The sequence below is a fragment of the Hydra viridissima genome, unplaced genomic scaffold (genome assembly GCF_058129835.1).
Source record: "Hydra viridissima isolate aposymbiotic clone 2 unplaced genomic scaffold, HvirCarnegie_v1 scaffold_18, whole genome shotgun sequence".
In the NCBI taxonomy this organism is placed as follows: domain Eukaryota; kingdom Metazoa; phylum Cnidaria; class Hydrozoa; order Anthoathecata; family Hydridae; genus Hydra; species Hydra viridissima.
In genome coordinates, this window is record NW_028324317.1 from 1,866,054 (window position 1) to 1,891,171 (window position 25,118).

At 31.1% G+C, this 25,118-nt stretch overlaps 1 protein-coding gene, 1 long non-coding RNA gene and 1 pseudogene across 4 annotated transcripts; all 3 read right to left on the reverse strand.

Moving 5' to 3' along the window:
- Window positions 1-14,140: 14,140 nt before the first annotated feature.
- On the reverse strand, window positions 14,141-18,302 carry LOC149876786 (uncharacterized). 3 transcript variants are annotated; one of them, XM_090075138.1, is made up of 7 exons: window positions 18,148-18,302; window positions 17,861-18,062; window positions 17,614-17,736; window positions 17,271-17,333; window positions 17,130-17,174; window positions 16,904-17,045; window positions 15,273-15,706 (listed from the first exon to the last, which is right to left on the reverse strand). In XM_090075138.1, the coding sequence occupies exons 1-7, from the start codon at window positions 18,190-18,192 to the stop codon at window positions 15,688-15,690; spliced, it is 639 nt and encodes a 212-aa protein (XP_089931264.1). In that variant the 5' UTR covers window positions 18,193-18,302; the 3' UTR covers window positions 15,273-15,687. The 3 variants fall into 3 exon arrangements, 2 of the variants coding, with proteins under 2 accessions (XP_089931264.1, XP_089931263.1); XM_090075137.1 differs by lacking the exons at window positions 17,130-17,174; window positions 18,148-18,302 and having other exon boundaries at window positions 17,899-18,064; XR_016448583.1 differs by lacking the exons at window positions 16,904-17,045; window positions 17,130-17,174; window positions 17,271-17,333; ... (1 more) ...; window positions 17,861-18,062; window positions 18,148-18,302 and adding exons at window positions 14,141-14,336; window positions 14,867-15,032; window positions 16,014-16,861 and having other exon boundaries at window positions 15,634-15,706.
- Window positions 18,303-19,277: 975 nt separating this feature from the next.
- Window positions 19,278-21,594, reverse strand: LOC149876787 (uncharacterized; annotated as a pseudogene).
- Window positions 21,595-24,289: 2,695 nt separating this feature from the next.
- LOC149876788 (uncharacterized) lies at window positions 24,290-24,999 on the reverse strand. The gene is made up of 2 exons (XR_016448568.1): window positions 24,606-24,999; window positions 24,290-24,466 (listed from the first exon to the last, which is right to left on the reverse strand). It is a non-coding gene; the product is annotated as an uncharacterized LOC149876788 (long non-coding RNA).
- Window positions 25,000-25,118: the final 119 nt, after the last annotated feature.

The following is a 25,118-nucleotide window of genomic DNA, read 5'->3' on the forward strand; positions in this document are numbered from 1 at the left end:
GATTGTTATGGGTTTAAAAGCGCATCTTACAAATTATGGATTACTCAAAGCTAGATGGAAAATTAGCTGCTGCAATTACATCCAAACCCACAATTATCAATCATGCTTTCACTTCAGAACCTCTAACTTTGATATTTGTCAGATTTCCAGTAGTTCCGTTAAAGCACTAAGATTTTCTAATATTGACATGCAAATTTCTCCTGTAATAATTATCGCCGGAGGAGGGAATGGCCGCAAAAAACTATAAAGCAGTTTATTTGAAAGATATTGGAAAAATAACAAGTTTTTAGAAACTTTATCTATTGTAGACAAGATTGCAAACTAAAGTTTTTGAAATCTATTAACATAATCTTTTATCTATGACATAATCTATTATCAATTAACATGAGCTACAAAGAAAACGCATCGTATTTGTTTTAAAAGAAAAACGTTATTACACAAAATTAAATATCTTTTAATTAAATATGATAATAAACACATTTTCAAAAATGAGAGTTAGAGGTATATTAATATTTTTTAATAATATTTATCGTGGTACTAAGCATTCTCAGAAGAGGGCTGCCGGAGGACAAAGAAAACTAAGTTCTGTCTATAACAAACGTTGTATATAAACTTAATTCTAAAAACTAAAATTAAATGATGCTATAAAGTGTGAAGTTTTTCTTTAACTATTGTGAGAGCAAAAAAATAAGGACCGAAGAATTACTTGATAGTAAACGAGTTTTCTAAGAATACAGTTCATGCTTTTATCGTGGATTGTGTTAGGTGAGATTTGTGTGTTCACAGTTACTTTTTAAACAGAAACGGTGGAAAAACTTATTTGATATCTTCAAGTGCTAAAGATACGCTTTCATATTTAAGAACAATAGACCAATTCCATCCTCAAATGGCATTTTTTTGCAGATTAACTCAAGCTCCGTACTTTGAGCGTAAACCGAAGATGTCTCCAGAGTGTCTCAAACCGTCACTACAACATTTGCAAATAGCTTAACATAATACAAATGGAGAAGTAAGCCGTTCAGTGCACAAACCGAGTAACTTCACTTTTAAAAAAAGTTTTAGTGTCAAAGCACATTTGGATGCAGTCATAACTTTTTATATATTTAGTAACTTTCCTGAATAATAAAAATGAAAATCATTAAACGGCAAAAAAATTTTATAATGTTACAAGAATTAAGAGAATTTTAAAAAACAATTTCCGTTATTTCATCGTATTTTTCAACTTTTTGTTTTATGGAATTAATCGATTTTAGAATTGATCGGCTATGTCAAAGGATTTGTACTCACCATGGCAACATAACTGAATGTTATTTTTATGCTTCGATGAAAGCATAGTGTTTTAGAGAGGCATTAAAACATCATTAGAGCTAGATAGTAAATTATCTAAGCTTGCTTTTTCGGTAGCATTATGAAAAGTTGTGATGAATACATTTTTCACTTCACTTTACGACACGGTGTATATGAACAGCTTAGAGGCACGGGGGCATGCTTAAACTTTTAATATATTGACATGATACTTACATCGAAAGATGATGAATATGCAAAAATGAAAACCATTAAGGGTAACCCCTCCCCAACCCTTAACTGTCAATCGTAAACTCGATTAAAATTCCTTGAAAGATTTCAAATTTCATCAAACAATCTTTTTGTTTTTTAAGGTTTAAGAACATGTAAAGTTTGAAATTTTCCCCGTTTATCTCATAAAGTAACTTTAAATGGTCGTAACTTTGAAACGAGAAAATATTTGATGAAATTTTTTGATGAATTTTGATCTAGTTTTTTTAAATAATACAAAAAGAAGTTGAAAATGGTTTTTAGGAACCATTCTCTAAAGGTGTGCTACTTGACCTCTGACCACTTTTTGCTTCCGGACGTTTTTTTTCTACACTTTTGAAATAATTTAACCATTCAAAGTTTATGTTATTCGCTCATATTTTGCACAAAAATTATACTTTTCGCTTTATTCTCACTCGATCAAGAATTATCATTTTAGAGCATTTTAAAAAAGTAGTCAAGTGGCCAATAGTACAACAACGTTGTACCTTTGACCGAGATTTATTGTTCAAATGACCATTATGTTATTTTTCAAAAATCATGCATTTTTTTTACTTATTTCATATTACTTATTTCATAACTTTGTTATATATTATAAAGAAACTTCTAGCCAACCTCATATCAATAAAAGCTTATTTTTTGTAAGCAATCAAAGTTGTCTAAAATATATCCAAAGAATCAATCTTTATAACCCAGGGAAGATTGGTGTACCAAGAGTCAATTTGTACCTGAGGCCACCCTCTATTTATTTTAAAAATATAAAGTTTTAAGCTATGCAACTCAGTAAGTTGGTTGGTGATACCAGTTTTTTTTTAGTTCTATTTTGTTTCTGACGACGTTGCCGCGCCAAGTTATAACCAGAGATATCTTTTGAGGGTTTGAAGTAAAACTTTGTTTCTCTTTCTTTTGTTTAATAATCCCGAGGAAAATATTTTTTGTAGTTAAGTAATTATTTTTGTTTGGAACAATAACTACTAAATGCGGCATCGCATAAGTCTTCCTCAGTTTGGGTTTTTTAATAGATCTTGTTTTGTATTAGTACTATTTCAATATAGTCATATTTTTTTTCATTTAAATATTAACTGCAAGGGATGGTTAGGGTGAAAGTTGGAAACTTCAAAGATAATTGAGTTGTGCAAAATATGTTTTTTAATATTGTTTTTATTATCATTTAAGATGATTTAAGAGCAAAAACATATTTCTGTTATTGGTGTACTAGCTGGTGGCCCAGGTACAATTAGAAATGATCTTGTTGTAACTAAAGTTACTGATTTTAAAATCCTTTTATTTGACTGAATTTTATATTTTTTGTAATTATATTATTAGCAAAAGAAAGTTATTGATGTGACTATTGTGAGGCGGGTCTCTTTTTTTTAGTATATTTATTTTTTATCGTGTAATTATTTTGAGTCGGGGTTTCTTTACGAATAATGAGATGGGGTTTAATGGTTTGTATTTTAGGAGAATAGGGTGTATAGATGTAGAGATGCCTCTTTGGTTCTGTGTAATGGTAGCACTCTGACTTGTGCTATAAGGCGCGCTTACTTTTCTTGGCGCGTAATATATTTCTTCCCTATTTTCTTTATGAATAAAAAATTTTTTTTCGTTATTAACAAATAATATATTCTCCACTTTAAACTATATAAAAAAAACTGTTTCTTACTAATTCTTCTGTTCCTTCTTTTATCGTTTATCATGTAACCAACTATAAATTTCCCTACCCTAAATGCCCACCCGTATATCCCTTATGACTATAACTTGTCTTCCCCAATTTAAACAATTTTCGTAACTTTCTCAAAGCCTTCTCGTAACCTATCTCTTAGGTTCTTTCTCCTCTTCTCTCCACTTCTTCCCTTTCGCTTGCCAATTCTCTTGCCCCCCTTTTCTCTTCGGGTTTCTCGTTTTTATATTTGTTGCTTTGTTTTTGGGCGTTGGCGTCTTTTCATTTTCGTTAGATAGCGTGTAAAATATTAATGGTTGATTTTGGGTGTTTTGATTGTTATGAATAGCATCTTGGTTAATTAGGTTTAGCTTCCTCACATAGCTTCGTTATTCGATAAAAATCGTCCCTTGATTTTTCTTTTAGCTCGGTGGAAGAAGGGGAGGTTGTGGTAATAGTATTGTGTGTTCTTTCTTAACGACACATTGGTGGTGAGTTGATATTAGTGTAGGACAGTGGGAAGGTAGTGGGTTATTTGGAAAATGGGAGTACGGTGAAAAGTAATTATCGATTGTCTTTGTTTTACATAATGTTTTCTCGGTTTGGGAGAGGAACTAGTTAAGGATACTTTCTTTAGTTTCACTTGGTAGGTATGCTATTTGAAAGTGTTAACGAGACGGCTGTTTTTTTCCAGATGTGTAACGAAAAACGTTGTTCACGAAGTTGAAGTTTTCATTCAGGCTCGCGATAGTTTAACTGACTTCCTCTTTCTTTTGTAAACCTTCTTTAGCCATTGTAGGTTACGTTTAAATATTAAAAACTTAACTATAAATTATATACAATTATAGACTTGCCGCATCAGTCTTTATAAAACTAATAAAGCATTCACATAAACATAAAAATGAAAAAAATTTTAAAATGTCACATCAAAACAAATCGCTATTTAAAAGTGTAACACCCAAAATAAAAAGTATATACTAAATCAATAGCTTGGGCTTATACCAAAAAAATGTGCCCCGTAAAATTACTCAATTAATATTAATTTTTTTTTTTTTTTTAACTCCATATAGTTGTATTGTGCAGCAATTGACATTTTACATGATGCCACGGTCGTATGGCGTCATGAATATTTTCTTCAGAAAAAGGTAAGTACGTTATATTGTTTGGAATATATCCCAACACCAATCTTGCTGGTAGTCCAGATTTCATGCGCAGCAACGTGGGTATTTCTAGGAATAGGGTCACCACCTTTGTATGTTTGTGTTCTTCATGCAAATGTATGTATAAGTTCGTATTCAGCTTATAGTGCGTTTTACCGTCAAAATGCACTTGTGTCTCTGATTGAACTTGTCGTGACTCTTTTGTCATATGGTGGAATAGGATAAAGCTATATATTAGAAGTAACATAGCAAAAGCTATAAGGATTAGGGCCAGTTTTGGAAATCGCATTGTATTTGGTAAACCCTCCAATTCGCATGATTGCTTTTGAATGGTTAGAGTAGTTTCTCCTAAATCGAGTTTTACCTTCATTTTTATCAGTGTTGGTAGTCCTAATATTAGATCATGTAATATATTTGGTGCTACCACAACTTTCGTATTGAATACTTGATCAGCAATTTGAACTGTGATATTATCTTCTCTTGTGATTGGTATCTTGTGGTTAGATGCTGATATGAGGTGGGTTCTGTTGTCACTTTTAGAATTGAAAGGGTAATCTTGATTCTTTATTTTAAAATAGAGGTCTGCATTAATAACCGAAACTATGGAGCCGGTATCAATTAGGGCTTTTATCTGATGTTGTGTTGATGTCATGTGGATGGTTACAATCGTCTGTAAGGCGTCATTGCGATTACCATCCTTCAAACTTATTTCTGAGACTACCATTAATCTACTATCTTTTACATTCTTTTGTTCCACGTTCACGTAACATACTTTACGTGTTTTCTTCAAAGCTGTTTCTTCTTTGGGGGATATTGAAATTGGGTTGATTGAATTAGTTGTTTGGGGTGTATGTTGATTTACTGTGTTATTAAGTGAAGACTTAATGGGGTCCGATTCTGGTTTGGGAATACAAAGTCTAACAAGACTAGCTTTGTTCGAATAAATGATAAAACATATTAAACTTAACAGCAATGTCCACTTTATTGTACCACCTATTCCTCCCAATATGTTATGAAAGAAACTGCCTAGGCTAGTTGTAGAATCTTTTACAGCAATACCCGACGCTTGAATAATGTTAGTTGCTGCTGAACCAAAACTTCCAACAATTTTCTCATCTAAATCTCCTACTCCATTTAATACATCGTGTAGTGAAGAACTGATAGTCTTTATTATTGAACTGCTCCCTTTTACAAGAGACTCAATTGTAGAGCCTAATGCTCTTCCGATACCAACTAATACGTTTCCATCACCTTGTTCTACCTGGAGTTCTTTGATTTCTTGAATAGCATCATGAACATAGGTGAAAATATTTAGCATGGTATATGGTTCTGACACATGAGGCGATTTGGTTAACATCTTTTCGTTAAATCCCTTAATTTTCTTTAAGTGGATTTCTTTCGTTTCATTGATAGTGTTTGAGTTTAATGTTACAGCAGAAACCGTTCCGTCTGCGGTAACGACATGGTATTTATTGTTTACATCTTTTAGGTATGTAATTGAAGGCCTACTTTTACATGGTATATTCGGACTGAATTTAACCGCGTGACGGTCGATTACCCGTAAAAACCGAGTGGTGTTGTCATTAGTTATCGATATAGGAAAATCAGCATAGCAAGTTTCATTAACTTTTCGATCAAGATGCAGTTTATATTTGTATATTCTATGGCACTCCTCGAGTTGTAGGGCATCTACTACTGTATATACCAGAACTCCAGCCTCTGGTTGGATCCACCTTGACGCGGTGTTTGGGAATGTATAGATCATCCAGTGTTGAAGTTTAGATATTTCTTTTTGTAAGAAGCAAATTCTTTCCCATTTCCTAACCATGATTTGTTTTTGATGAATAATTGTCTGGGCTATGTGTGCCTCTAGAAGAGGAGCAATAACTGTGTCCGCGACGGACCTGGCGTATTCTCTAGCTGCGTCGTTCAAGAACTGTAGAGGGTCTTGTGAATTTTCGTTGTTGTTGTGATCGATAAGACCGTTATCTAGTAGGATAGTTTTATCTTGGCTATTAAGTGATTGTTGGATCGCCCTACCGGCTTGTAAACTTGAAATTAAAACGTATTCGCCTGCTTGTTGTATGGTATGCATTCCAAGGGAATACATTTCTTTGTAGTCATGGTGAGGGTCTTCCCACACAATAACTTTTAAGGAGTTCATGATGTAGCAAATTCCTGCTTTGAAAGTTTGATCTATGGTGGAGGGGCATTCCGTGTCAGTGACATGTTGTTCAATGTGGCTTGAATTACCTACTAATTGGGCGGGAAATCGGCGAATTTCAAACAGATCTTGGGTTAGTATATTTGTCTTAAATATTTTGCAATTGTATTCTTCAGAAATTTTATTTTTCCATTGACCTTCTTCAATTTCAAAAATTAACGGTTGTTCAATATTTACGATTTCGGTTGGAGTGGGTAGATCGTCTTTTATTTTGTTGTTGCTCTTGTACAATGCGTGAAAAATGTGTCTTACACTTTCGATCGGCGAATGTTCTCTTATCTTTATTAATGAAGTTTTAAGAATTTGATTATACACCATGGCAAGGCAAAGCTCATGTGGGACTCGTATTTCATCATCTTTACAAGATCTCACACTAGAAACGAATATATTTTCATGATTACATGTTAAAGTTACTTTATAATGGGTACAAAGGTAGATAGGAAACTTAAAAACGGTTGGGGAGTGACGAAACACCTCCGCTGTATAAGATTTTAATTCGTAATCTTCTTTATTCATTTGATGTTCGCAGTTTTTTATTGTGGGGTATTCGTAAATTCCCATAGGCGTGGTTTTAGCGCAGTCATATACCTTAGAATATGTGGAGCTATTAATGTGAAAAACACGAATATTTGCGTTAGTAAATAATCAACACTGTATTTTCTTCGTCTATGAGAGCTTCGGTTGAAAGTTGTTAATAAACAATTTCGGGGTAAACTGTCTGCTGAGGTTCTAATGTTTTTATGAGGTACTTGGAGCTGTTCAAAATAGATTCGTACTGTTTCCGGACTGAGGTTGTTTTCTGGCTCCCAAGTATTGTTTATTTCGTCATAATCTTTCCATTTTATGAGGAACTCTCTCTTCCCTCTTCGTGTTCTGTGGTTTCGTATTCCGTCCACTTGAAATATGTTATCTTCATTTGGTTCATGCCAATTTTTCTTTTCTGTATTTGTAGGGGGAACTAGGGATCTCGTTGTTTCCTCGTCTTTTTTATGGTTTTGGTTTTCAAATCTTTCCGCGTTGTTAGGTTCTTCTTTTAATGTTTGGGAATTCATTTGTAGATTTTGAACACTTTCTTGTTTTGAGAGTTTCTGATCTGCTGTAATATTCTTAATGGGTTCGTGGAATTTCTTAAGTCTGTTTGAGTGAATGACTGTTGGTCCCTTACTTCTATCGATTTTTTGGATTTTAAAGTTAACTGCTGAAAGCTTTTCTAAGATTATATACGGTCCTCGCCACTGTTTCTGTAGTTTAGGAGATAGTCCCTTTTTTCTTTCTTTACTGTGAACCAATACTTTATCACCTTTTTGGAATGTGGTTTCTTTTGTCAATCTATCATAATAAAACTTATTTTGTAATTGTACTTTTTGTAGATTTCTTCGTCCAATCTCATGGGCTAATTGAATTCTGGTTGTTAAAAGGTTTCTGAATTCTGTGATCGTGCGGGGAAGGTCTTTTTGAGTATATAACGTAGTATCGGGTGGTAACCTAGGTTCTCTCCCGAATTGTAGAAAGTAGGGCGATTCTCCACGCGAGCTGTTAATAGAAGTTCTATATGCGAATAAAGCGGCATTGATGTGTAGGTCCCAGTCTTTTTGGTGATCGCTAACATACATGGAAAGTGTTTTTACTAAGGTTCCATTGAATCTTTCCACCATTCCGTCACATTCGGGGTGGTACAGAGTGGTGTTTATTTTCTTAGTATTTATCATAACGCATAGTTCACTAATCAATTTTGAGAGGAAGTTGGTAACTCTATCTGTTAAGAATGTTCGTGGAGCTCCATATCTCAGGACTATATTATCTAGTAACAATTGCGCTATAATAACAGCGTCAGTAGTAGCTGTTGCGAGAGCTTCTGGCCAGGCTGTCAATCTATCTTGGAAAACAACTATATACTTATTTCCGAAAATTGTAACTGGAAATGGTCCTATAACGTCACAAGCGACTTGATCCCAAGGTTCTCCTGCTGGTGTGGGTTGCAGAGGGGCTTTATATTGAGGAGTTCTTCCTTTCCTTTTAGAGCATTCTGTACAGCTTTGAATCCATTTTTCTGTTTCTGAATACATTAGTGGCCAAAAATATCTTTTCCTAAGTTTGTCAATCGTTTTGACTAAACCGAAATGTCCTGATATCGCTTGATCATGAGCCCAGAATAGAATGTCGTTTCTGAATTTCGGTGGTATTACTAACTGTTTATAAATCCCTTCAGTAGATTTTTTGCTTGGTTCATATATGTGATAGAGTATATCATGTTCGTCGAGTAAATATTGGTTGATGTCAACTAATAGTCGCGCCGCTTCTTTTTTGTTGTCAGGGATAATCTTTTGTTTTAAGTAATTTATCTTGTGCAATAATTCGAGGTCTAATCTTTGTTGGCGTTTAACTTCCTCTTTTTCTGATGCTATTTCATTTTTTACTATAAATTATTTTGTTCCTCCGATTAAATCTTCTTTAACTATATCTTCCATTTGTCTGACGTCATTAGGGAGTTTATCATGTGATATGGGATTGACATCCAGCTCTTCCCTCGCTGAGTTATGCTTATTCAATGAAAATAAGAATAGGTCACTATTTTCTGATTGATTAGTGTCAAAGTATTTGCGTCGAGACAGGGCGTCAGCGTTGTTGTTTAATTTACCAGGTTTTATATTCAATATCATAATCGTACGCTTGTAAGAGTAAGGCCCACCTCGTTACTTTTCCTGTTGGTTCTTTTGTGTTCAAAATGTAATTTAGCGGTTTATGGTCGGTGACAATGATGAACCTGTTGTTGTGAAGATATGCATGACACTTCTTTACTGCAACCACTGTTGCTAGCGCTTCCCTCTCGGTTACAGATGTCTTCTGTTCTCTTGCAGAAAATTGTCTTCCTCCGTAAAGTACAGGGCGTTCGATTCCATGGAGTCTTTGGCTAAGTGTAAACCCTAAACCGGTGGCACTTGCATCCGTAGTTAGGATAAACCTCCGTGTAAAGTCTGGATATGCCAGGAGAGGTTTCTCAACAAGTTTCTGTTTTAGTGTGCTAAACGCTTCTTGACAATGGTGATCCCAGTTAAATTTGACACCTACTCTGGTTAGGTTATATAGAGGGGCGGCTATCTTGCTAAAATTGTGAATAAATCTTCTATAATAGCTTACTAAACCTAAAAAGGATCGTGTTTCTTTAGCATTCAATGGTCTGGGGTAGTCTTGTACTGCTGATAGATTTTCGTTGTTAGGTTGTATGCCATCTCTATTTACTATGTGGCCTAGAAATGCAGTCGATTCTTTTGCGAAGTTGCATTTACTAGTTTTTAATTTTAGGTTTGCTCCTTGTAGTTTCTTAAAAATTATTTCCACATGTTCCAGATGTTTCTCAAAACTAGGAGAAAATATGATGATGTCGTCAATGTAAATGTGGATGTGTTCCATTAGTCTTTGGAAAGTACTCGGTGCGTTGCACAATCCAAACGGCATAACGTTACATTCATATAGGCCGCGATGTGAAATAAAAGCCGTTTTTTCTTTAGAGGCTTCTTCCATTTCTATTTGCCAGTATCCACTCATTAGGTCTAAAGTAGTAAAGAATTGTGCGCCATTTAGACTGTCTAAAATGTCATCAATTCTTGGAAGGGGGTAAGAATCCTTTATGGTTACGGAGTTAACATCTCTAAAGTCAATACACAGCCTAACTTCTCCATTTGGTTTTGGCACAATGATGACGGGGGCTGCCCACGGGCTGACGGACTTCCTAATGACATTAGCATTAATCATTTTATCTATTTCTTTATCGATTTCTTGCCGCTGTTTTGAGGATACTCTGTAGGCTCTTTTTCGAATGGGTGTAGCGCGTCTAGTATTTATTACATGGTTTATTAGGTGAGTACATCCTAACATATTTTGTGAATTTGCAAATATATCACAGTGCCTTTTTACTAGTTCCGAAATATCTCTGAATTGTTCTTCAGTTAATTTTAAATGACCTGACCTGTGCAATTCAACGGGATTATTGTCTTGTAAGATAACATTAATAAAATGATGTGGGTTTTTTTCTTTATATTATGTTCATCTGAAGACACACTATATATTTTACCTAAGACTGTATCGATTTTTAATTCAAAAGATTCGTTGGTGGGGTTTGAGACCATTGCAGTTACGGCTCTATTGTCTCCCGATAAGATTGTGGGCGGCAACACTAGGTTTTCTTTTAAGAATAGTTCTTTATTTGGCTCAAATTAGTAATCATCATTGCGTTTCTCTGGGGTATTATTTATTACTTGTCTGTCAATTGTTTCCGTAAGCCTTTCTAAAATTCTTTCTAACCGTCTGTTGTTTAAATCGTCACTTCCTATAGAGTCTCTAGCGTAGTTGTCTTGTGGGGGTATTTGTACTTCGGGGGTATTAACATTTATAGCAGCCGGTGTGGTAGAGAAAAATATATTTCTTCCCTATTTTCTTTATGAATAAAAAATTTTTTTTCGTTATTAACAAATAATATATTCTCCACTTTAAACTATATAAAAAAAACTGTTTCTTACTAATTCTTCTGTTCCTTCTTTTATCGTTTATCATGTAACCAACTATAAATTTCCCTACCCTAAATGCCCACCCGTATATCCCTTATGACTATAACTTGTCTTCCCCAATTTAAACAATTTTCGTAACTTTCTCAAAGCCTTCTCGTAACCTATCTCTTAGGTTCTTTCTCCTCTTCTCTCCACTTCTTCCCTTTCGCTTGCCAATTCTCTTGCCCCCCTTTTCTCTTCGGGTTTCTCGTTTTTATATTTGTTGCTTTGTTTTTGGGCGTTGGCGTCTTTTCATTTTCGTTAGATAGCGTGTAAAATATTAATGGTTGATTTTGGGTGTTTTGATTGTTATGAATAGCATCTTGGTTAATTAGGTTTAGCTTCCTCACACTATATCAAAAATGTTAAGCCTCTAAATATATGCCGCCAATACATGTAATTGACATTTGGTTGAGCGAGAGATCTTTTTCCCCTTGCCTATCGAACTTTGATTGCTTAAGCAAAATATCTAATTGCTTAATTAAAGTCGGCATAGCCTTCTTTTTTTTTAAATATCTTTTAAATATCTGCAGCATGTTTTCAGTTAGGAAAATTTGATTAGAAGCGAAAAAAAGATGAACTCAAGAACTTATTGTTGCTATTAGTAATGCTAAATCATAATTTAAAACACCCGTTCGTAGAAGAGCATGAAACATGTTTGGAAAAAAGACCATTCTAATATTTTAACGTCGGAAGTTAGGCAAAAAAACTTCAGAAATGAATCGAGTAATATGAGAAGCACGATAACAAAAATTATTGCCATGCTCAATTTGTTGTATTATTCACCTAAGAATTACTTAAAACTGAATCAATGGTGTGATACGACCAGGCCCTTACAGCGGCTAAGTGAGACCCAGGCCGATTTAATATTTTAAGCCCACTTGTATATCAAGAATTTACAACTGTCCACCTATACTTTTAATAAGAAAAAATAAAAGCAATGTTTCTAATGGTTGAACATTTAATTACAGAAATGCTTCTCTTGCATTTATTGCAGCAAAATGTTCACACTATTTATGATTGATGAAAAATCTAGTCAGCACGCAAAATTGGAGTTTATATTGAGCATTACCAGCCCATTCAAACGCTTTTGTGACATAGTTGAACGGTGAAAAATATATATATTCTTTAATACAATAAAAGAGCGTTCAGCTGTTTCCACAGATACAGGTATAGTAAGAAATATATGAATTCAACGCAGACGTTTGATAAGATTGAGAGGAATCCAATTCATGCATATCCTTTAACAAATAGTGAGGCTCTTCTGCTCTTCAGATTTTGTTGATAAATGTCTGCTTTGAGAGAAATTATGGAAAATGCCCTCATTATGAGCTACTATTTTTGCTTCCTGTAGAATTATATTCTACTGTTCACAAATAAGTAGAATGCGTTTCCTCAGACAATCAATAATATTTCTTGCTATGTCAAGTGTAGCATCCAACACTTTAATGGCAAGATTTTCAAAAATCATTGTAAGAAGTTTCAACCACAAAGTTGACAACAGAAATCATTCATACTTTGACATATACTTTTGAATTAAAGCTTATTTCGAGCATCTGGCCAAGGATTGAGAGATTCCTTTTCCTTATGGCTTTCTTGATTGCATGTAAATGCCTAGTAACTGGTTTTACAGTGCCAAACAGTTACATGCAATGAAGGATTATCAAATAAGAGAAACCTCTCCTCAGTTATCATATAAGAGCAACTTATCTTCTATAGTGTGAGGGCGGGGTTTTCGAGTGTTACGGGTTTTGGTGTGTGGCAATTGTAATGGGTAAAATGTGAATTAATGGCGTGATAGAGGTGGTGTGTGTTGGCGATAAGGATGTATGGGTCTAGTGTTATGTGTTAAGGGCTAAGGTTGTGTTTGCCGTCCTCAGTATATTCTATTATACAATACAACTCAATAAACGTTCTATTAGTGTGTAATGGTTAGCACTCTTTTATTCATTACGTTTATGTAAATACAAATAATATTCTCTTACTCTACTTGTAGTGTTCGTTACTGTTTTTATCAATTACTCCTCTTTCTGTTCTTCTTTTTCTATACGAATATCTCTTCTTTAATTGAAACTTCTGGTTATTCATCTTTAATCAATATTTCTTCTGATTTCTATTTAATTCTTTCCTTTCATTTTCTCTTTTTCACTTGCAAATCTTCTTGTTTATTCAACTATTTTTCAATCACAAAAATTCTTCTTAAAAATTTTTTTTTTTGAGCTTTTATAGTTTTTGATTGTTTTTCGTTGCGATACCTATTCATCATTTACTTGTATGGCCGGTTGATGAGTTTTCCTGTTTGCGTCTGTATAATTCTTCTCATAAAATTCTCACCCAAAAAGGAGAATATTCTCAAAATTTCTCGTTCATTTATAAAATTCTCTAAATCAGGAAAACGCCTAAGATATCTCCAACCATAAAAAACCCATAAAAACACCTAAGATTTCTCCAACCGTTTTTACTTACCCAGTCGGCAAATTTAGTTGTAAATGCGCATTAGAAACTCGTTTAACTACGCATCGTTGTGCTATGTATGTTAGCCATTTTATCGTGTCGAACACGCATTAGAAATACGCGTTAGATGCGTATAAAGACAGGTATACAATACGACGCCTACTGAGTATCAAACTCGCATTTGAAACTCTTGTAAACACGTATAAAACACGACAATCAGAGAATATTCAATACGATATTTTCCTGGTATTACATGCGCATTTAAAACTTTCCAGAACACGCGTTATTTACGAATAAATGTTAGCCATTTTATCGTGTCGAACGCGCATTAAAAATAGACATCAGATGCGTATTAAGACAGGTATACAATACGACGCCTACTGAGTATCAAACTCTTGTAAACACGTATAAAACACGATAAACAGAGAATGTTCAATACAATTTTATTAACTAATATGAATTCATAACATAATGATAATGACTAGCAGTAAACAACCCGTAATATGGATTATGAGTTATTAAATCATTAATAACAATAAAAACACATTAATAACTTGATATATTATCTGAAAAACTAAATACAAATTTATCTATAAATATTTTAACTTTGATTCCCTAACAGCAACGTCATTGCTTATAGTTAACGACATAAAGACCGCATTAACATCAGTTGAGTTCTTTTTAAAATCTGTCACAACACAGGTACCAGAAAAGAGAAGTCAAGTAAAGCCTGCAAATACCTAAAAAATGAAATGAAAAAAAAAAATTACAATTTTTAATTACAAAAGTACTATTTGCATTTTATTGTTAGTAGAATTAGGATAATAATAACAGAAAATATATATTCTGTGTCTACAGAATAATTAAAAAAGATTATAAAAAGGCTAGACAACACAATGTAGTAACAAATAATACCACAACTTAACAAGATATTTTATTAACTTAAATACTTGGACTAAAAAGTTTTTATTTATTACAATATTTGAACAATCAAGGGACAACTATAGTTAAACAATTTGAGCAACTACATCATAAAATAGCAAGCAACTCGTAAAATATTTCTTATAAATGGTCATTATCATTTGTAGTATTAAGAAATACGTAAAAGCTCAGTAATTACATAAGTTTTATTAAATCTCCATCTCATCTAAGAGAGAGAGGGAGAGAAAGAAAATGTTTCCAGAGCACCATTTTAACAAAAGTAAAAAAACACGAAATAAATAGTAGTAACTGGTTTTATTATGTTACCAGTAAACAAAATTTTTTTTACCTTGATTAAAAGCTGATTTCCAGCATTTCTTAATTAAGCTCCAGCTTCTCTCTAACTGTTGACTAATGATTAATTGAGTAAATTTTACATCATACTAAATTTACAAAATTAAAACCATGTTTCAACAATAAGGTAACTAATCAAGAGATGACAAAAGGAAAACAAACTAAAAAAAAAAAAAAAAAAAGAATATAATTATGATAGAGATTATAGAAAAAATTAAAACTATTTAAATTTAAAAGTGTTAATTGTTACTACAAATAGTTAAACTCATAATTTGCTTTGTATTAAAGAGTCTTAAGTAAAATCAAATTAACAGACATTAACACTGCTTGACACTGAATTCTGTCAAGTAAGTTTTCTGCTCGCCAAGCAGCATTTCTTACATATTTCAACTATGATTAATTTCATCCTGCCTAGATCTATTTTTTTCATTTGACAACTATTTTCAAGTTGCCTATTAGCATTTAGATTAATAACTTCGTTGAGCCTAATACTATCTATTTCAATTTCACTATTATCATTAAACATATTACCAGTAACCTTAATACTGTTGCAACTGAATAAATGAACGTAAAAGAATCTTACAAATTGTGATCTTTTCTAATCAAAGATTTTATTTAAACTTAAGATTTATTGAAATCCATATCTTTTTATATGTTTATATACATAAGTCGTTTATCAAAAATATTAAACAATATTTATTTATATCAATTATTTTTAATTTAACAAAGAATCTAGACAACAATGCACAAAATTATTTTTACCTTAATGCACAAAAATAATAAATGCACAATCTTGTACAAAAAATTGAAGCAATGTCAGTCAGTATATTTTACTCTAAAGTAATTTTATCATCATTTTTTTTCAACTACTTTTAAAAGGAATTTATTTATTTTTTCTATTCTGTTACTTTTTCTAAAAAATTAAATTTGAATTATAACGATAGAACTTACTTAATAGTAATTTATAGTAAGTAAAGAAAATTAAAGTTTAAAGTAATTAAAGAAAAATAATAAATTAGTAGTACACTTTAACAAACCTTTATCTCCACATTAATAACATCTGCAACATAAATATGAAAAAATGGTGATTCATAATTGAAAAAGTTAATTAGTAATTAGTATTTATATTATTAAGAAATTACAATCCAGAATATTTATATCAAGCTAAAATGTCTCTTGAAGCTCTTTTTGGTGCATTCTTTAGCCATTCAGACATAAATTTCTGCAATTCTTTAACAGATATATTCCATGTTGTGCTGACAGCATCAACAAGAATTTTAAAAATCTCTGGTAGTTCTCGACGTAGAGACACATGGTTGCAGTAATCTTTATTTGGAATGTGGTTTCCATACAAAACATTAACTTTTGTTTGTAAATTAACTGACATTACAGTGTTGATTGCACCATTCATATGTTGACGTGCATTGCTACATGTTTGGGCTATAATTTCTAATGTTTTCTTAAATTTTTTCCTATATTGGGGGTCTTCATCTAATTTTTTATTAATGTCTTTAAGCTGGTCAATTGATTCGGCTTTGGAAATCTCTTCAATTTCATCTACTTTGTCGTCTTTAGATAAGAACTTTAAAATTATTTTTTGACTTTTTTCAATGTTTTTTAAACGTTCTTTTTGGTCATTTAACTGCATAAAAAGTTTCTGCTGGAACTCAATAGATCCAAGTGGGTAGTACTCATTTGCTGCTGACTTTGGACGTCCAACCTCTGTGATGGTTTTGATTGTCTTTGTAATAATTTTAGAGTTATTGCCAGAAATTTCTTCCATATCATTCTCAAGATCTCTGCTTTTTTTTGCAAGAGGTTTTACTGTTATCTCTTCGTCCGAACTGTTAAATTTTCGACTTTTCCTTTTTGAAGTTAAAGTTAAGAAAAGTTTAACTTAACAAAAGATCAATAAAGTATTTAAAAATATTTGCATATTTAATTCTATTGACTAGTAAATCATAAGTACAGTTATACTATAATCATAAATCAAACTATAATAATGAATCACAAGCAAATAAAATACACCAACCTTGAGCTGTGCGCTTTTTCACTGGCATTCGATTGCATACTCTTCAATGAAAAATCCACATCTGGCATTTCTTTTGCCTTGATACAAGGTTCCCTATTATTTTCAGTTATTTTAAGCTGTCTTTTTGGCAAACTTTTAAACTCTGCAATAAAAACAAAAAATACTGTTAGAATTTTGGAATGATTTGATTCACATTTAAAAATGAAATAATACATAAAATGCTAACGAAAAACAGGATACTCTAGCAGACTTCCATTCTCATTTTGATGTTCTATAGATAAAAATTTATTGAAATTTTTTAAAATATATTTATGATATATTAATTACTTTACAAACAATTAACAATGATTAAACAAAAAAAAACAACCTTCCTTTTGTTGCTCCTTGTCACAAACCATAGGGATTTCGGCTTTAACATCAGACAAATCACCTTTGTAAAAATGAACATAGTTAAAAATAGACCAAAAACATAATTAGACATGTCTATTTGCAGTCTATATATTATCAACTTTACGTTACAATATTAACATGTTCTATAATTAAGTAACAGGTTGTAATGTTTAATCAACAATCAAATATAAAAAATATTTCTATTTGTTAAAAAATAAAATAACTTTATTTTCAATTTGTTTTATTTGCTTTCCATAAAATATTTTTTTATTAAAAGACAATTATTACAGCTATAACATTAACATAAATAAAATGCTTACACAAAAAATGTTGGGGAAAATTCTTTTTTTTTTTAGAACCTGTAGTTTTTGCAGTATCTTGAGGCAGTTCATCTTCAGTTGAAATACCTGCTTTCATGAGCTGCACAAGTTCATCAAAAGAACCTTATTGTAATGTAACACAATAACATTTTTAAAACTTTCATAACAATCTACAAAAAAAGAAAACTCAAAAAAATTGAAACATAAAATTAAGTTTAATTATAAAGAGAAATTCGAAAAAACTTACTGCTAATACGCTTGACTTTAACAAGCTTAAATGAATACCATAAAGAATTAGGCTCCGTACAATCAGCGATCATCACCCTTAGTGGATCAACAAATTTTGATGGGTACCGAACAATTTCATTGGCTTCATCTACCCAACATAAAGAAATAACATCTTCAATTTCAGTGTCCTTTTCAATCCAAACTGCCAAACAATACAATTTCTAGGAAATGCAATGGTAACAAATGTACATATATTAAATTTTAATAATAAAATTTTGAATTAGAAATAAATTAGGTGACAATTACCTGAACAGTACTTGTTTTTTGTTTTCGCAAAGTAGGGTGCAGCATTCTTCTTTTCTTGATAATAAGATAAAAATTCAACAATTTTTTCTATTTTTATCAATACTAACTTTAATGTTATACTTATCAATAATTACTTTAAAACAAAATTATTAATAAAAAATAATTTAAAAAAATAAAATAAAAAATAAATGCATATCAGTGACTTTATTCATTTACATTCATATACCAAATTTTTTCAGCTCTGTAATCAACAATAAAATCCTTTAGTTAAAAAAAATTTCTTTAACAGACATAAATAAAAATACCCTAAAAATACAACAAAAACTAGCTGAAAGTTACTAAATGTGTGTTACTAGCTGTAAGCTTAACTAACTGAATTATAAAAGATATAAAAGATTATTAAAAGAAAGATTTATAGAGGAATTGGTAAATCATATAAAATAAATCATATAAACTAAAAAGTAATAACAAAAAAAAACAACATCAAATTAAAATAAAACATACAGCTATAAACTTAACAAAACTTTTCTTCTTAACTTTTTCCAGATGGCTTTAATAATGATTAGATAATAAAAAAGGCTCCTTTTATAACAGTAAAAATAGGAAAGTCATTGACTTTCTTTAACAATATCTTAAGTATCAAAATACTAATTATATAACTTTTTTCCCAGACAGACAGCTCATTTAAATGATTGCTCTGTTTATAACTAGCCAAAAAAAAAAGGTTAGACATTCACAACTATCTAAGTGCTGCAATAAATTTATTAGATTAGTTATAACAAGAAATATTTTAACTACTTTTTTAATTATAATTATCAATTTTGCTTATACAACTTTTATCTATATTATTTTTAAATGAGTATTTTAAGTGATTTAAAAACTTATTTCTAAATATATTTGAATCTTTATTTAACTCTTAATGATTACTTCTTATATATTCTTAAATAAAAATTACAATAATTTATTTTTAATAAAAATTGAAATCTATTTTATTATAACACATTTAGTGGGTAAGACCTTTAAGAAAACATTGTTTTTTGTTAGGCCACCCTATCATATATATATATATATATATATATATATATATATATATATATATATATATATATATATATATATATATATATTTATAGGGTTTATAAACATTTATGGAGCCCCAGCTATAACCCCTTACTGAGTACAGCTGCATCAATAATTCACAGCTATTTATAATAATGCTTTTTCTTTCATTCAATTGATTTTATGTAACAAAGGAAAGAATGTCAATTCACCAAAAGCATTATTCATGGCATAAAGTTTTTGTAAAAAATCACTTCTTTTTAGCACAGCTAATTTCCATTTTACTTTATTAAACTTTGAATATTTCATAATTCCCCATTCTGCACTGTTTATAGGGGTCACAAAAAGTGGTTGCAAATTATGCTTGCTTATAACGTTACAAGAATACTTTTGTTCTCCTTCGTTATGAAGTATTTCCATTACCTCACAATACATTCCGTCTTTGCTTAGAAAGTATTTGTTCCTTTTAAAAGTCGAAATTTTGCAAATTGCACTTTTTATAACATATCCTGAAGGGTGCACAAGAATAGAGCGCTCTTTAAATCATTTAGCAACTGATACAATCGGATAATATTTTGCATTTCTTGTTGTTTTTTTTAAATACTGTAAGTAGTTTTCAAATTTAAATGCAGATATATCATTCATAGAACAATTATAGTATTTAGCATCATCAACAGTATGAAGCAAGTTATGTACATTAAAAGTTACAAAAGATTTACCACAAATCTTACGTGAATTATGCACAAAAGTGGCAAAAAGTTTCTTAGCAAATGGCAACAAATCATTTCTGTCATCATCATCTTCTATGTGTAAAATTCTTACAGCTACAGCAAATGCAACAAATAGATTATAAACTTCATTGTCTAAAATTTTCTCTAACACAATAATTCCTGTATATAAGGTGAATTGACGAAATTCTGTTACTTTCCAATGTTCTATTTCAGAAAGACCTCTTGGCAGTCTAACAAAGTCAGAAGGAGTGGACTGGGCTATATCCAGCATTCGATTTGAAATCAGTTGTTGTTGAGCAAAGCTGATATGAATTTTTGATTTGAATTTCAAGAAAAAAAGAAATCAACGACACACTCCTAGGAACAAATTGTGCATAGGTTCAATGACAAAAGAACGTACCATATCTAAATTATTTATAAGCAGGCATGGGCTGTTTCCATTCTTGTGTAACGGGTAAGCATTTGATCTAAATTCAGCATCAGTTCTTAAATTTGCATTGTCATTTGTATAAACAATTCTTCTTTCATAACACTCTGCCACAGAAGTACACCTTTCACACCCATTTTTTGATGTGTGACCTGAGCAACATCTAATAAATGCACGTGCTGGAGCATCACAAATAAAACTATGTAAATTAAATTTATAATGCTTTTCATTAATAACTAATCCATTAAATGTTAGGTTATTAACTTCAGTTACAAAATCTTGTAAGAAATCATGAACACTTGACGGTTTTGCATTTCCACTATAAATAGCCACCAGAAAAGGACAAGATACTATATTTACTATTGAACAAAGTATTGGCCACAACTGCGAATTATTTGAGCGCTGAATAGGAAGTCCATCAATATTGACATCAATAGTTATGACGTTAGTATCTACTTCAACATTATTAATAGCAAATACATCATCTATTCCTTTCTTCAATCCTATGTAAATGTAACTACCATCACACTTGCTCAATACATCAATGGAACTTGGAGTTTTAATCAATGTGCGGGCATCTTTTGGTATGTCACATTTTTCAAATTTTCCTGACTGTCTTAGAATTAGTAGTATATCGTTTATAGCATCTCTTGTTAAATTGTGCTTAACTGCAACTTGTGCAAGTTCTTCACAAATGATATATACTGGTTTGGGTTCAGAATCAATATCAGTCTCACTGAATTCAAAATCACTAGAAAAATCACAAACATTTGATTCATCATCTTGGCTGCCATTCTCGCCTTCTGATAAGTACTCACTAATACTGACAGATAGTTCTTTAAAATCATCTCGACTTTCATTTTCCGGTAACGAAATAGCTTCAGATGATTCATTCAATGAAGTTGACAGCAAATCAGTCTGATAATCTATAAATAATATTAAAAAAAATTCTATATATAATCTATATCTTGATAAAAATAAGTAAATAATGCACTGATAGTCAGTAAAAACTGTACCGGAGATATGTGATACTGCTTTAGCAGAACGATATCTCTTCATATAACTTTTCATGTATTCCTGACGATTCCTTTTCATTCCAGATAAGCTTTTTACAAAAATTTCTCAAGAGAAACCTTTTTAATTTAAATTTTGTTTTCGCAATTTTAGTTTAAGCATGCGCTTTAAAGCAAAGATTTTCGTTTTTCCATTATATGTTGATATTTGATCAAAATCGGGTTCGATATCGTACCCGATTTCGATCAAATATTATATAATACGTATTTTTGATAAATAAGTGGTATTGAACTCGAATTCGAAACTTAAAACTAAATGCGTATTTTTCTGGTATCAACGGCGGTATGTTATACGTGATCAATACTCCGAGTATTTACAATACTAGATATGCCGACTGGGAATATCATTTTATCAGTAAAGTTCCAACTACATTTCTATTTTTATTCGCTTTTGGGAAAACAGTTTAAACTTTAATGGTGTGACTGATTTAATTTTCATGTAATTGTACATGTGTGTCCACCTGGTGTTTTGGCTGTTTTGCTTTTTTCTTTGATTGGATATATCAAGTTTGAAAAGAAAACGAACTAACTGGCGTTTGTGACTTTGTTATGAATTGCGAACATTTTACACATTTGCAGAAAAAAGTGGATCGAGTATACTGAAAAGCTCAATTAAGCCCAGAATGTTCCCACTTTCTGGATCACCAGTGTGATTACTGAGACCAAAGAATGCTTGTCCGCACTCAGAAAGAAATAGTACGACATCAAGTATTCTCCATAGAATCTTCATGTAGTAATTACTTTCAGTAGAAAACTCTGTTAATACAACATCATTAACAAACTTTTCAGCTCTTGCTGCTTTATAGGCTGATATCCATGCAACTTAATTTCTTTATTTAAGATTGAGTTTTCATAAGATGGTATCTTATCTTTCAACTTTCTTCATCCAATGACAATGTTCCAGATTGCGCTCTAAAAGATGACTGATTTGTATAACTTTTGTTGGCTATAAAGCACGGTACACATTACATAGATTGTTCGTCTTTACTCCAGAATAACCAGTCTTTTATGCGTCATCATTCGGGGGAGTTTTGATAAGTAAGTGCCAAAGAAATGCACTGTTAGCTTTATCTCGTTGAATGATACCAGGAGTATTAAAGCAAGTCTTTTTAAGAAACAGGTCCGTTTGGGTAGCATTATTCTTGTCAATAGTTCAAATGTCTAGTTCTACCAAAGAGTTCAAACTGGTTGCAGACGGAGTCACTATATTTCTTGGATTTTTTGCTCACTCAGTGTCAAATCTTCTGCCATTTCTTCTATAACTTGTTCCTTCTCTACAAGCGCTGTACATAATTAATAGATAAAATTGTAAAATACCATGAAAATAATTGTTTTCAATTAGATTAAGTTGAATGGTAATCATTAATAAAAATTTATCATAAACTAATATTAGATTTAAGAACATGAGTCATGATAATGAGAAATAATAATATATAGCACTTATGTGGAAATTTTCTCCGGTTATTAAAACAACGGATACTCATTTTCAACATAAATAACATATAAATTTTTATATAAATAACAAATAGATTATTTTTTCATAATTATAGTAACTATAATAATTAAATTAATAACATTAGGATAGTACTGATACGTAAGTTAGGATTTTTAGCATAATGTCTAAAGTTTTTATGCTTTAAGGATTTAGGACCCTTATGTATCATGAGGCCCATATCACCATATTTTATTATCAACACCACTACATTTGAAACACATAAATATTATGACGCCCTTCAAACATTCGAAAACGTTTTTTCCACAGCTTCTTTTGTAAATTTTTATTTTAGAAAAGTTACGGAAATCAACATGTTTAAAATAAAATTCTTTTTACTTAATGTCTTTATAAGAAGACCATAAAGACCTTGCGATAGCTATTGTCACAGGCTACGGTGGTCCTCTGCGGTAGAAATAAGAGTAATAATAACCAGTTAAAAATCGTTATTATCTTTTTTTAACTGAAAAAGGAAACGTCGACCTTTGTTTAACATTTGAAAAAGCATTTCAATACTCGGGTGATTTAAGGCCAGTCTGAGAAATTTTCGTTTTATTTTCGTGTTATTTTTGTTTAAACGCGTGTGACGTGTTTTCACCTCGCGGGATTGATCTCATTAAGAGTTAGACGTTAAATATACCGTTATCAAAGGCCGATATTGTTTTTATAGAAACAGCCGATAATAGATAAAAAATATACATCTATCAAATCTATACATTCATATTTAACAAAAAATAGTACTTTATTTTTATTAAATATAAATAATTATATTTACCTATTTAAAGTGTAAGTTCTTACTGAACTTGAGGTTCCAAAATATTACATCCTTTTTGAGAATACTGCTCAGAAATGCCTTTATTGGTTCAACCAAATTTTTTTTAAAGGAAAAAATAGGACAATTTACTAGATCTTTCTTCGATACGAATGTGAAGAAATTGGCACTGAAAAATTTTCATACTTTTTTTTTGAGAATGATGAATTTCTTTTAGGCCTCCTAAAATTTTAGCTTCCATATAAAAACACTTATAGAGTTTAGCTATGTTCTTAGGTTCAAATTTAAATGTTCCAAATCTATTCAACTTTTACACTTTTTTTTTTTTTTGCGAAATTGAAAATTTGCATGGTAGAAATAGGAAAAATGTAGTAAAATACCCCCTAAAAGTCTTTTGAATTTTTAAAGGATATTTGTCACTTGCCTATAATACAAAAAGGCTAAAGGTTAATGCTGGTGTATATTTTTCCTGATAATTTTATTTTTTTCACTTTTCATTACCCCAAGCACAGGCTACATCTTAACATTTGACTCAAACAAATCAGGAGATAATAACTTACTTGAGTTTAGGAAATAAAAACTTATAGATAAACATAAGGTAGTAAAATATTTTCTTTCTAAAACAAAATACAGTTAAAGATTGTCTTTTAAATTGCATTAAAATTAGGTTTACTGGCCCTGCCATCAGTCTGATCCACCATATGCTTTACATAACCTTGGATATATCAGCCTTTGTCAACTTACAAAAGTTTTCCAAAGTATTTTCTAAAAATTAACAATAGAGAAGCTGGATGAAAGAATGAAATTTAACAAAACCCTATTGTGAGATTTAATACAATTATTTAAAGTGATAAATTATCAGTAAAAAAAAGATTAATTAGTATTTAACATTATCATTTCTTACCTTTGCGATGAAACAATCTGCTTAACACTATGATCTCATTCCCATATATTGCATTTTGAAGAGTTCTTGATATTTATTGTTAATTGTCATATGAGAAACAAGAATTAAAAAATTGTCAATATTAATCCAGCACCTTGTATTTTATACACATTATAATGTAGTTATCATATAATGAAAGAAAAAAAAGTGTAATGGAATTCAAGGAAGAAATTAAAAAAATTTCTCTTTTATATTTGTATAGGTTTTATTTAGACCCACCACTAATAAAAGCTTCAAGGTTGACTAAAGACAAATAATTGATGAAAAACATTTGGATTTTGCAACTTTTCCTTGTACTTTCAAAACTTGTCTTGTTTTTTATCATTATTACATTTGCTGAAAAATGAAAATTTCACAAAACTTGTATTAGTAATTGAAAAATTAACAAATTAGATGTATGTATGAATGCATGAATGTATGTATGTATGTATTTATGTATGTATGCATGCATGCATGCATGTATGTATGTAGCAT